At 52.2% G+C, this 12,030-nt stretch overlaps 1 protein-coding gene across 1 annotated transcript; it reads left to right on the forward strand.

The window, feature by feature from the left end:
* On the forward strand, window positions 1-11,591 carry FANCE (FA complementation group E). The gene is made up of 11 exons (XM_024200240.2): window positions 1-232; window positions 2,393-2,626; window positions 3,284-3,956; window positions 4,717-4,761; window positions 5,362-5,421; window positions 5,575-5,718; window positions 8,484-8,607; window positions 9,375-9,450; window positions 9,985-10,051; window positions 10,530-10,655; window positions 11,487-11,591. The coding sequence occupies exons 1-11, from the start codon at window positions 195-197 to the stop codon at window positions 11,589-11,591; spliced, it is 1,692 nt and encodes a 563-aa protein (XP_024056008.2). The 5' UTR covers window positions 1-194.
* The last annotated feature ends 439 nt before the right edge of the window (window positions 11,592-12,030 follow it).

Consider the following 12,030-nt stretch of genomic DNA (forward strand, 5'->3'; position numbering starts at 1 on the left):
CCTAACAGAGATGGAGACTGTGCAGAACGGATGCTGAAGCTGATTTTGCTTCCAAGGCCCCGGTAGGGGGGAAATCAACCCCCTGGCAGCTACCCCCAGCTGGCTGCAGCTTCTCTCTGGGGCCTCCCTGGCGTGCTGAGTGGGGAAGCTGAAGGATTCACACAGCAGGCTGCTAAATCCGGAGTCAGTGCCTGATGGTCAGCGCTATAATGGAGGCTAATAGGAGCCACAGGTACTCAGTGCCTTAGAGCAGTGGTGGGGTTCAACCTTTCCAGGCTCCTGTCCCCCTTTCAGGAGGCTGATTTGTCTTGTGCACCCCCAGTTTTACATCACTTAAAAACTACTTGCCTATAAAATCAGACATAAAAATACAAGAGTGGCACAGCCACTAGTTCTGAGAAATGGCTGACTTCCTCGTGTTTACCATATAATTATAAAATAAATCGATTAGAATATAAATCTTGTTCTTACATTTCAGTGTATAGTATATAGAGCAGTATAAGCAAGTCATTGTCTGTATGAAATGTTAGTCTGTACTGACTTTGCTAGTGCTTTTTATGTAGCCTGTTGTAAAACTAGGCAAATATCTAGATGAGTTGATGTAACCCCTGGAAGACCTCTGCGTACCCCAGGGGTACACATACCCCTGGTTGAGAACCGCTGCCTTACAGAATCAGGCCTCTTCTGTGGCAGAGCCTAGCTATGTAGACCTGCAGACTCTCTGGATTGAACGTTTTGGCCTGAGATTTCCCTCTTGGGCACAGTCCGAGCTAGGATTTGAAAGGTACTGGCAAATATATGTACAAGGGCCTGTGCCTTTAGCATGCATAACCCAGGTCGAGATGGCAATTCTTAGCTGCTAATACGTTAGCCCACACCTTTCAAATCCTTGTCTAGACAAAGCCTGGGGTGCTCTGTGTCTCCCCTAGTTCCATTTTGCAACCGTGGGGGTGGGGATAAAAATGGACATTATATGGTCTTAAATGGTGACTAATCTCTCCCAGACGTACTGGACCGTGCCCCATCCCGCTGATCTCTTTGGAGTTCTGCTGGGTGAATTTGGATGGCCGTGTGGCTGGAGAGCCGACTTCTCGTTCGTGGGCTGTCAGGACAGCACCCATCTCCCTGTTTCGTTTGTGGGTTTAGCCTCCGGGGCTGGGGGCTCTGTGGTATCCACAGCTATGGCACTTGCACCGCCCAAGAGTCCTGAGATTTTAGAGGCTTCCTTGGGAGCCTGGCAGCTCCCCCCAGAAGCCGTTCCCAGCACAAAACCTGCTCAGGGCCACATTTTCCCTCCTGTCCTCTGTGCGCACCACAGCAGCATGGTCTAGTGGGTGGAACAGAGCGGACTTGGATTTAAGTGACTTGGTTTCTATGTATTATTAAAACCCTGCAAACAAGGCCTCTGCAGATTCTGTGGGTGCATTTCTGGATTCTTATTTGTAAAGCAAACAAACCACTTGGCCCCAAATGTGGCCCCACAGGTGGAATATTTTTGTTATGCATTAGATGTTCCCTGTTTGCAATGTGAAGGTTGCCTCTAGGCTCCAGTAACTGCCCTGCTTGACCGTGGGTGCCATGCCCAGCAGCTCCCTGCTCCTACCTCCAAGCCAGTGTGGAAAACAGCCGTCCAGGGCTCAATGGAGTTCACTGTCTGCTGTAGCGTTGTGTGCCAGGCACCTGGTAGGGCAAATCTCTTCACCCCTGTCTTTGGGGTAGCTGAGGGGCAGCGGGGCGCTGTGCGTGACAAGGGCTGTCTACACAAAATGAATTTGCTCTTCATCTTTTGTGTTAGCTCGTGAGCTGCTGTCGCTCCTCTCCCTTGTGTCACGGCTACAGGAAGTCCCTGAGGCAAATGCCGTGGCTGGATTTTAAAAGGGGCTGCATGATTTTATGGCCAGTAATAGTTAGGGGACCTAGGAGAAGGCTAATCCAATCAGTGCTCCAGGGCAGAAGCCAACTGCAGCAGGTCAGGAAGGAATTCTTGCCCTTCCCCATGCTGCGTTCTGCAATAGGCTAACTCTGTTGTGGGATGTTTTCACCCTGCTTTGAAGCTTTTCTTGGAGATGGGAGATCTTACAAGGCAGACCGATGCTCCCATCTGTCTCCTGGGGTATCTTACTATCTCGGCTGGTACGTGGAAGGAGACAAGATGATTGGATCCACTATGGCAGGAGATGGGGTACTGGGCTAGACAACCCAGTGGTCTGATCTGGATGCTGGGTACCATACTAGATGCACCAATTGTCTCCTATGCAGCCCTTTTATGGCCTGAGCCAATATATGGCAAATCCTATTTTCCCCTCACCTCTCCTGGCTGCTCTTGGGGTTTTATTGCATCGCCGGGCGGCCTTGTGATGTGCCCCATCCACATTGGATGTGTCCTTTGCAGGGCCGATGAGATGGAAGCTCCCCCAGCTCCCTGGCTGCAGAGGTTTGACAAGCCTTCCCGTCTCCTCCTCCACACGCTGACGTCCGGGCCGTGCGGGGCACTGGCTGCCTTCCGAGCCCTCCAGCGCATCCGGGCCTGCGACGCGCCAGGGCAGGCGTTCCATTGGCAGATCTTCACCGAGACCTTGTGTGCTGAAGAGCCTGTGCTGCGGGGGCCCGAGAGGACCCTCACCCTGTGAGTCGCTTACGTTGTCTATTTAGAAAACTCGCAATAACTTCTCTGTCCGGCAGTTGCTTTGGCCCTTTAAGGGCCCAATCCTTCACGGTGCTAATTGCCCTTAATTCAAGCCTGTGGGAGATGAGGCAGCTCAGCATCGTTCAGGACCAGCCCAGGAGTGCCAAACCTCTTGCTCGTTTACTGCACTGGGAGTGTGGGTTGAGTAAAGAGGGCAGGCTTGGCCCTGAGTGCAAAGAAGGAACGTGCTGGTGTGTGTATTAATAATGCTTTGCACACACGCGTCTGCATAACTAACTGCTGCAGTGCCCGCGAGAGGCGGGGGGGCTCCCTGTGTCACGCGGGGAAAGGTGAGGCAGACAGACAGAAAGTGCCCAGTTCCAGAGCGGGGCCGTCGTGTGGTCAGAACGTTGGGGATCTTTCAGGTCAAGAGGGGGCCCAGACCAGATCCTTTTTTCTAGAAACACTCTATCTGACCCCGTCAGACTCCCGGGCAGCCCATCTCTGCTCCTCTGCCTGCTCCATTTCCCCCCAGCGGACGGTGAGCTAGGACTTCCGGAGGCAGCACCCGGCACCTGACCCTTTCCCTGGAGCAGCTCTACGAGTGAATCTCTTTCATTCCTCCTTCCCCCCCCCCCCCTTCTGCCCCCTGCTCAGGAGACCGATACTGCTGCTGCTTCCCGTGCTGTGCCAGAGAAATCTCTTCTCCCTGCTGCACATGGTGCAGGGCAGTGTGCCGAAGGACTGCCTCAGCCAGCTGCTTCAGGCTACCAGGAAAGATCCCAGCCCAGACCTCTGGGTGCAGGCCCTGCGGGATCTACTTGAGAGGGGGCTGAGAGAAGAGAGGAGCTGTTGGACTCCACTTCCGCTGACAGACACGTGCCGGCAGCAGCTTAAAACTCTGTGCCAGAAGATCGTGGGTGGCACTCAGAGCAAACCAGACTTGGAAAGGAAACGGAGTTGGTTCATCCAGGAGCATCCAGGCCCTGAACTCTGGCTGGCTGGGGATGCGACCGACTCTGCATCTCAGCTTAGGAAACGCAAGCAAGTAGCTGAGGAAAGTCTGGACCCCGAGGGGGAGAGGCAGAGGAAAAGGTCCCGGTTGGAAGAGGAGGAGTTAGACCTGGAACCTCTGGCAGGATGCACCTTTGTGAAAGGAGCTGGTGCTAGGGAGGATGAGATTGGTATAGAGGCATCTGGACATGGGTCCATTCAGAGCCAAACCAGGGAGGCCAATGAAAATGCCCAGCCGGACGCCATCATGGAGACAAGAGAGGCCAGTCAGGGTTGCCAGCGGGACGCAGCAGCAAAAGTCCCTGATTTTATGCAGGTACCAGCTAGTGTTTGAATTCCTTCTAAGTGAGTTATCTCAGTGCAAGTACAGAACGCAGAACCCAGCCTTTCCAATCTCCAAAGCAGTATGGCCAATAGAGCTCCCCATTCTCCCCTCTCCACGCCTCACCTGGTGACGCTGTATCGCCTGCCCAATGAACAGCAGCACTGAACAGCTGAAACTTGTCCTGTACCATAAAGGCTACCAAAATTGGGCTTTGTGGAGTGACACGGGCAGGAGTGGGGCCTAGAGCCGAGGGCCTGCTCTTTGGGAATAAACAGTGTAGGTGTGAAAGGGATTATCTTGTAACTCCAGTTTCTCAGCCATTTTTTAGCAGCTGGCTCTCTTTCCAGAGGTCGCTGCTACTAATGGCTGCCTTTAAGTGGAATAATGACTACCACTGATATACCTCCTCCCACCCACAGATCCCAAAGGGCTCTGCTGACTGATTGCAAACTACTTGTGGCATTTTTAGGGGTCCTGCTGCCCGCTACCGAAATGCAGCTGCTTCTGGGGTGAAGCACAGCAGCCCTTTAACAGCGCACAGCAACTTAACACCACAATTCAGAACAGGAGAATGAAGGAAATGGCCCAGAGCACTGAGATTTGATTCTCTGCCTTCCCATGTCCCATCCCAGAAACCAAAGGGGAAGTAAAATGGGCTGGGGAATTATCTGGGTGGCTTTGGGAATTTTGCCTCCCTCCTGGGGGTTTTGTTCTTTCTAGGCTTTAACTATTTTTAAAATGTTTTTCCCAGATGCACTTGCCTAGACTTAAGATGCTGCTAGAGATGGAGTCAAATGTAAGTATTTTGCGTCTGCATTTCACTAGGAACACTTGGTCCAAACCAGCTTGCACCAGGGGCTCCAGAAAGGGAATGCATTTGATCCAAGGAGACAGGCTTTGCAGGAAGAGGTGGAGGTGACCTGTACTGGGGAAAGGGCAGTCCTGCTGCTACATCAGGGGTGGGCAAACTTTTTGGCCCGAGAGCCACATTGGGGTAGCAAAACTGTATGGAGGGCTGGGTAGGGAAGGCTATGCCTCCCCAAACAGCCTGGCCCCTGCCCCCTATCTGCCCCCTCCCACTTCCTGCCCCCTGACTGCCCCCCTAAGAACCTCTAACCCATCCAACCCCCCACCCCCCAGCAGTTACCTGATTAACCCCTAACACCTGAGAATTGATTCCCTTTGTAAGTTTTCATCTGGGCTGATGTCACTGCAGATGCTGCTCTTCTTCCTATGCATGAAGTTGGACATCTTGTGGCTTTGCTGTGCTCTGAACCTGGGTCTGTCCAAACTTCTGTGTTAAGCAGCAGAGAATGGTTTCCTTTGAAACCAACTGGGGGAACGGGGATAGAACCTGTTATTCGAATGGCCTGTTTGATCTCCTGTTTCTCTTTAGCAAACAGATGGGACCGCCCCTCCTGAACTGCAGATCCTGAACGAATGCACCCCTGGCCAGGTGAGCGGGCAATGGTAACACGGGGAGGGATGCTGATTGAAGCCCGTATAAAAATCATCCCGAGGGAACCAGCCTCTAATCCCTCTCCTCATTCTTCGGTGCTTGGGAAATGTCCCGCTGCTGTCTGTAATGCTTGTACGGCCTCTCTTCCAGCTGGAGGGACTGTGCTCATTACTCCAGCTCTCAGAGCATCCGGAACGTGTCCTTGTGCATTTCTGCACCTGGCTGCTGGCTCTCACGCCTGAGCTCAGCTACACTAACGCCGCGGTGCTGACGGAGCAGCTCTTCCTCCAGCGGGTAGGTACCGATGGCCCATGCCTGGGGTGCTGAGCTGGCAGACGGCCCCCAGAGACCGTGTCCTCCAGGATCCATTCTCCTGATTGATAGACACACCTTCTGGGGAGAGAAGGGGTTGCATGTTGTGTTTCATGCTGGTGAATCCCTGGAGACTGAAGTCCTGCCTGTACAGAACAGGTGCAGCACTGCGCAGTGACAGGGTAAACTTTCCCCGTCTGGTTCTGTCAATATGGACGGGAGAGGAGCTCAGGCTCCGTAACCTGTTCGATCCTTGACCTCTCTAAGCCTTGAGCCAGCTCCCAAGGCCAGTGCTGATGGGTTTTGTACCATTGGCACCTGCTTACTAGGAACTGCGCTAAAAGACACCGGCTCACTGCTTGTGGGGACGATAACCCCTTTTTGCAACTGCTGCCTTGGGCTGGAACCAACAACTTTCTGGTGAGCAGTGCTAGCGCTCATCCCCAATCCCCTTAGCCACCCAGGCCCACAGGTACAAAGGTATTGACGGCTGTAACTTGGGGGTCTATGCTGAGTTGTGTTCCTGCTGTTGGCAGAACCATCCTGTAGGAACCATTCTTATAAACCATTTATTGAATGCTGCAAATTTACACAGCCCTTTGCTAAATCTTTTAAAACCTTACGGGCCCTGCCCCAGGTGCTTATACTCTGAGATAGAGCCAAGAGCTGGAACCGGTGCTGAGCCCAGGGCAAGCGTGGGCAGTTACTGGTGAGCACAGGAAGGATTCCGGGCGGAAGTGGATTTGAAGGAGGAGGCAGTGAGACAGTCCTTGGTGGATAAAAAGTGGGTAAAGATTTGCAGACATGGGCCCCAATCCTGCAAAGAAGCATGTACGTGCTTAAAGCTAAGCACATGCGTCAGACTTTGCAGACTCAGCACCATCGGGAGCAACTTGATAGGCTCTGGGTGAAGAATGGGAAGGAGAGAGAAAAGGACAGAGAGAGCTGAAGAAGTCAAGAAGCTGGGAGGATGGGTTGGAGCGTAAGGAATAAGAGGAAGTGAGTGGAGATGGGGACAAGGTCACATACGGCCTTGGACATGAAGCGAAGAGCATGAGTATGTTCCAGTAAGAGCCAGAAAGCCAGTGAAAGGAATCACAAAAAAACAGCCATACTGGGTCAGACCAATGGTCCATCTAGCCCAGTATCATGTCTTCCAACAGTGGCTGGTGCCAGATGCTTAAGTGAATGGAAAGAACAGGGCAATTACCGAGTGATCCATCCCCTGTCATCCACTCCCAGCTTCTGGCAGTCAGAGGCTTAGGGACACCCAGAGCATGGGGTTGCGTCCCTGACCACCTTAGCTAATAGCCATCGAAGGATCTATCCTCCATTAGCTTATCTAGTTCTGTTTTGAACCCAGTTGTACTTTTGGCCATCACAATGTCCCCTGGCAACGAGTTCCACAGGTTGACTGTGCGTTGTGTGAAGAAATACTTCCTTTTGTTTGTTTTAAACCTGCTGCCTATTCATTTCATTGGGTGACCCCTAGTTCTTGTGTTCTGTGAAGGGGTAAATAACACTTCCCTATTCACTTTCTTCACACCAGTCATGATTTTATAGGCCTATATCATATCGTCTGCCTCAGTTGTCTCTTTTCCAAGTTGAACAGTCCGTCTTTTTAATATCTCCTTATACAGAAATTATTCCATACCCATAATAATTTTTGTTTCCCTTCTCTGTACTTTTTCCAATTCTAATATACACTTCTACCCCGATATAACGCGACCCGATGTAACACGAATTCGGATATAACGCGGTAAAGCAGCGCTCTGGGGGGGCGGGGCTGCGCACTCCGGCGGATCAAAGCAAGTTCGATATAACGCGGTTTCACCTATAACGCGGTAAGATTTTTTGGCTCCCGAGGACAGCGTTATATTGGGGTAGAGGTGTATCTTTTTTGAGAAGCGGCCACCAGAACAGCACACGGGTATTCAAAGTATGGGCGAACCATGGATATACACAGTGGCATTATGATATTTACTGTCTTCTTATCTATCCCTTTCCTAATGATTCCCAACATTCTGCTAGGTTTTTTTTGTTTTTTTTTTCCCGCTGCTGCACATTGAATGGATGTTTTCAGAGAACTATCCACAATGACTCCAAGATCTCTTTCCTGAGTGGTAACAGCTAATTTAGACTCCATCACTTTTTCTGTATAGTTGGGATTATGTTTTCCAGTGTGCATTACTTTGCACTTATCAACACTGAACTTCTTTTGGCATATTGTTGCCCAGTCACCCAGTTTTGTGAGATCCCTTTGTAACTCTTTGCAGTCAGCTTTGGAATGAACTATCACTGGTGCAGATGATGTGGTCGGAGGAGGGCATGGGGACTCCAGTAGGGATGTCAAGCTTGGATATGAGATCACTGCCCATGGCACTGGCTGGGTGTTGCTCTGTGAGCTCACTGGTTGCCGGCAGTGCCAAAGGGCCCGAGCGGCAGAGAAAGGGACCTTGGCCTGGTTGGACCAGAGTCTCTGCCCTGTGCCCAAGACATCCCCTGACTTTAGAGAATAGAGCAAAACAGCATGGAACAGGTGCTGGTTCCTCCTTAGCTCCCTTCCCCTTCAGCAGGGGAGACTGCCATTTCTAAATGGTATGCGCTAGACTTGGTAACATTTCCCCCGTAGGCTCCTTAAACATCCGGGCTTCACTGACCCGCCCAAGGATGGAAAGTGTCCAGGCGACAGGGCCTGCATTTCCATGCTAAGCTGTATTTGTTCTGCATCTTCTTCCATGCCCTAGGTTCTCTCGCTGGCCCAGCCGGCCTCCCGTCATCTCATGGCTGCGCTGACCTCGTTCTGCTCCAAGTATGCTCGCCCAGTCTGCTGTGCCTTGATCACTCCAGCCCTGCGGGCCTCGGGGGCAGGTGAGTTCACAGCTCGTCCTACAGGGAGAAGGGCCCCTCTGCGGCCGGATGTGTGTGCTATGCAGCCATCTTGCTCTCACTACACTGGAGAGCTGCATTACCTGATCTGTGGGTCACCAGTCGTTGTCTTTACGGTCAGAGACCACAGATCTGCTCCTGTTCCCCATCTCTGATGCAACTAGCCTGCTAAGTCACCTAAGAGTTAAGGCTCCTCAGCGCCCGGGAAAGCCCTGCCAAGCATTGACTGGCACCTCCTTTTGAATCGCCCATGCAACAGGCACTGTGTATTCCGGAGTGAACCAAGCAGTCTGGTTGTGAGTGGTTGTTGGCGGCTCAGGGCGTGCAAAGGCCTGAGAACTCCTGGTCCGGACTGAGTGGGAGAGGGAGCCCCTGCCCCAGAACACCGGCTCCAAGGGACAAGCTCTGCCCTGGTGTAAGGTGGCACTACTCCAACTTGAGAGGAGCAGTGCCCTCTGACACCAGGCCCTGAGTGGCATGTCTGGAGTGAGACACGACAGCCCCTAGCTGGACTCTTTGGATGTGAGACTCTCTCTGACTGGGACTGGTATCAGTTATTCCATCCATGTGGCCGGGGGGAAGCCAGACTCTCTCCAGCCCGGCAGACAAGGCCTTTGCCCTGCAGCAGGTCGAGGAACCAGGGCTGTGAGGACATGCCCAGTGTGCGGTGGTGGAGCTGACTGTGGGGGCGGGCGGAAGGGGATGGGATGTGACTGCTTCTGGCCAGTGCTGCCATCTTGTTGTTGCAGGCCCTGAGCGGACGAAGCTAGTGTGCGAGCTGATAGAAGACAGCCTGGAGCCAGAGTATGTGAGGCTGGTACTCAGGTAAATGCTTACAGAAGGGGAGGAATTTCCACCCACTCTATGTCACCTCGCAAAGGAATGACTCGGGTGTGATGTTGCCCACTGGTTCAGACAGGCACTCCTCCCTCACTACAGACTGAGGGCCAGGTACCGTCCTGGATCCACACAATCCACTCCATTGCACACATGGGAACTGTGGGGCCAGCATGAGGGCCGTATACCCTGGAGAATTCTATGCGGGCAGAGGCGGGCAGTTAGTACTGATCTATTCCAAACAGTGCCCGCAGTTCAGCCATGTCTCTTTCTTAGGCGTAGACGACACTAGAAAGGGTTTGCTGGTCTAGCTACTCCAGCAAACTGCCCCTAATGCAGACACAGCTTCTACTGGCAAAATAATTCTCTTATCTGTATCGCTTATACCAGATCCTCTAACAAAGTAAGAAGTAAAACTCTGTCTGCGCTGGTATAAACGTGTCACCATTATTCACACCCCTACCCAATGTTTTATACCGGCCAGAGTTTCTAGTGTAGCCCTGGCTTTATTCTCCTCTCCAGCCAGGTCCTGGAGATGCCGTGGTCAGAGGATCTCATCACTGTTGTGCAGACATTGCTGGGAAGGCAGGTGAGCAAACACATTCTCTCCTGATTTATTTAAATGACCCTTTTGAAATACCTGGTGTGTGAGTTTAGTAGTGGTGAAAGGTGCCGGGTTGATGGCCTGGAGTCCTCTCTCCCCTCAGAGCAGGACTCCACCTTGACCCAAGCCACCGCAGTTATTATCCACCGCCCGTGCTACCGTGTCTAGGCTGTGCGGCTTGAGATGGAGCATTGCATGCTGGGACCAGTAGTCTTCATGGGCAGCTCCTCCATATTACAGATGAGGGCAGCTGCAGTCTGTGTCCCTCCCATGCCGCCTTCAGGCACCTGGCAATTTCCCAGGGTATTTGGGTGCCCCTGCTGTTGGTGGGTGCTGACTGCTCTTTGGTTCAATTTATCCAGAACCTGCAGTGAGCCAGTCTGGGACACTTGGTGTCTGAAGTGGCCCTTGTTCCTTGTATTCTCCTTATTCTCCTTGCTCCGTGTCCACATCTCTCTTTCAGGTGGAACTGACCCCTGAGCTCTTTAACCTCCTGGTCCTGAAACTGTGCCGACTGGCCCAGGAGTTTGCTAAGTCAATGAATTACACCAAGCTGATGATGGCTGTGCTGACCATATACAGCAGCAATGTGAGTCCAGACTGAGAGCTGTGAGTCCCGGGGGTCTTGCTTTTATGTGCACAGAGCCAAGAGGAAATTACACAAACACGAGCTCTGCTTACGGTGTCCATTGCTCCATCTCTTTGGTGAAAGGGATCTCAGTGTAAATAGCTTTCAGTTGGATGGGATTTTCTTCTTCACTTCCTGTCTTAACTGACTACACCGCTCATCTGGAATTCCTGAGTTCTGATCCACCTGGAACTTGGGAAGAGTCACTTAAATCCTGATTTTTTTTCAGAGGAGCTGAGCACCCACAACTCAGCACCTCTGGAAAACCAGGCCCAAGGCCCAAAATCAGTCACCCCTTCTGAACAATGGACTCAGTGGTTTAAGCACCAGGTTTAGAACCGCTAGAATGCCTGGAATCCCAGCAAGTAGATACATTGAGTTCTATGCAGTGTCTTCAATCTGGGCCTTTTGGCTGAGACCTTTAAAACTGAGCGCCTGCCTGCTGCAGGGGCATGGTAAGGACATTTTGAAACGTGGCCCCTGCTTTTGGGTGTTGCCGTTGTGGGGAGCTCTGCGTCAGACACCAAGGGCCTCATTTTTCAGAGGCATTGAGTACAACACCCCCCACAGCTCCAATGGAAATCAGTGGGCGTTGCAGTTGCTCAGCACCTCTGAAAATCAGGCCCAGTGCGTCTCCAGTTGGGCTCCCAATTCAGGCTATTAACACAGGGTAACACGTAGCTCAGTGGAACTCGGCTGTTGATGAGAAAGGAACTAACTCTTACCAGCCACCATTCCTTTGAATTGAAGCCAGAGTAGCATAACCAACTTCTTTTCCCTCTTCCTTCACAGATTACTCCAGCCCATCGGAGACATTTGTCTGGTGCTCTGGATCTCAACCACACAGCTCTCCGGAAATCTCTGCAGGCTGCCCTGGAACAAATGGCTCCCAGGTGAAATAGCAAGTCCGTCCCCTACGTTACACAGGGATGGGAAAGCTTCGTGGTCGTCTGCCCCAGCCGGGAACACCACAGGCTGCCCGGGAGGGCATGTGAGAAGACAGTTCTGAGCTCTTGAGCATTCCTAGTGTCAGTGTGATGGAAACGGGTGGAGATACCCTGAGATGCTGACATACGCCGGGGTGGAAACTGCACTGACGTCTTGCTTTAGCTATTACTCCATGTGTAAGTTTCCCTGTCCTCAGCATTTTCTGATTCCTTCTTTCTCTCTTTCTTCCTCCCAGGTGAAGTTGCCCATCCTAATGGAACCGAGTGGAATAAATGTCTGCCTTCTCAGACTGCAGCCACCAAGGGTCTGTGCATGGCCCTTCATACCACCAGTGACTGTGACGAGCCCCCTCTGGCACAGGAGAAGGACAGCTTCCAGAGCTCGAGTT

Source organism: Terrapene carolina, unplaced genomic scaffold (genome assembly GCF_002925995.2).
Source record: "Terrapene carolina triunguis isolate 2854851 unplaced genomic scaffold, T_m_triunguis-2.0 Scaffold604, whole genome shotgun sequence".
In the NCBI taxonomy this organism is placed as follows: domain Eukaryota; kingdom Metazoa; phylum Chordata; order Testudines; family Emydidae; genus Terrapene; species Terrapene triunguis.

Bases quoted from the DNA above. Each gene is read 5' to 3' on its own strand.
- FANCE (XM_024200240.2), top strand. From the start codon at position 195: ATGGTCAGCGCTATAATGGAGGCTAATAGGAGCCACAG. The intron at 233-2,392 runs GTACTCAGTGCC...TGTCCTTTGCAG, and splicing joins GAGGCTAATAGGAGCCACAG to GGCCGATGAGATGGAAGCTC. The intron at 3,957-4,716 runs GTACCAGCTAGT...TGTTTTTCCCAG, and splicing joins AAGTCCCTGATTTTATGCAG to ATGCACTTGCCTAGACTTAA.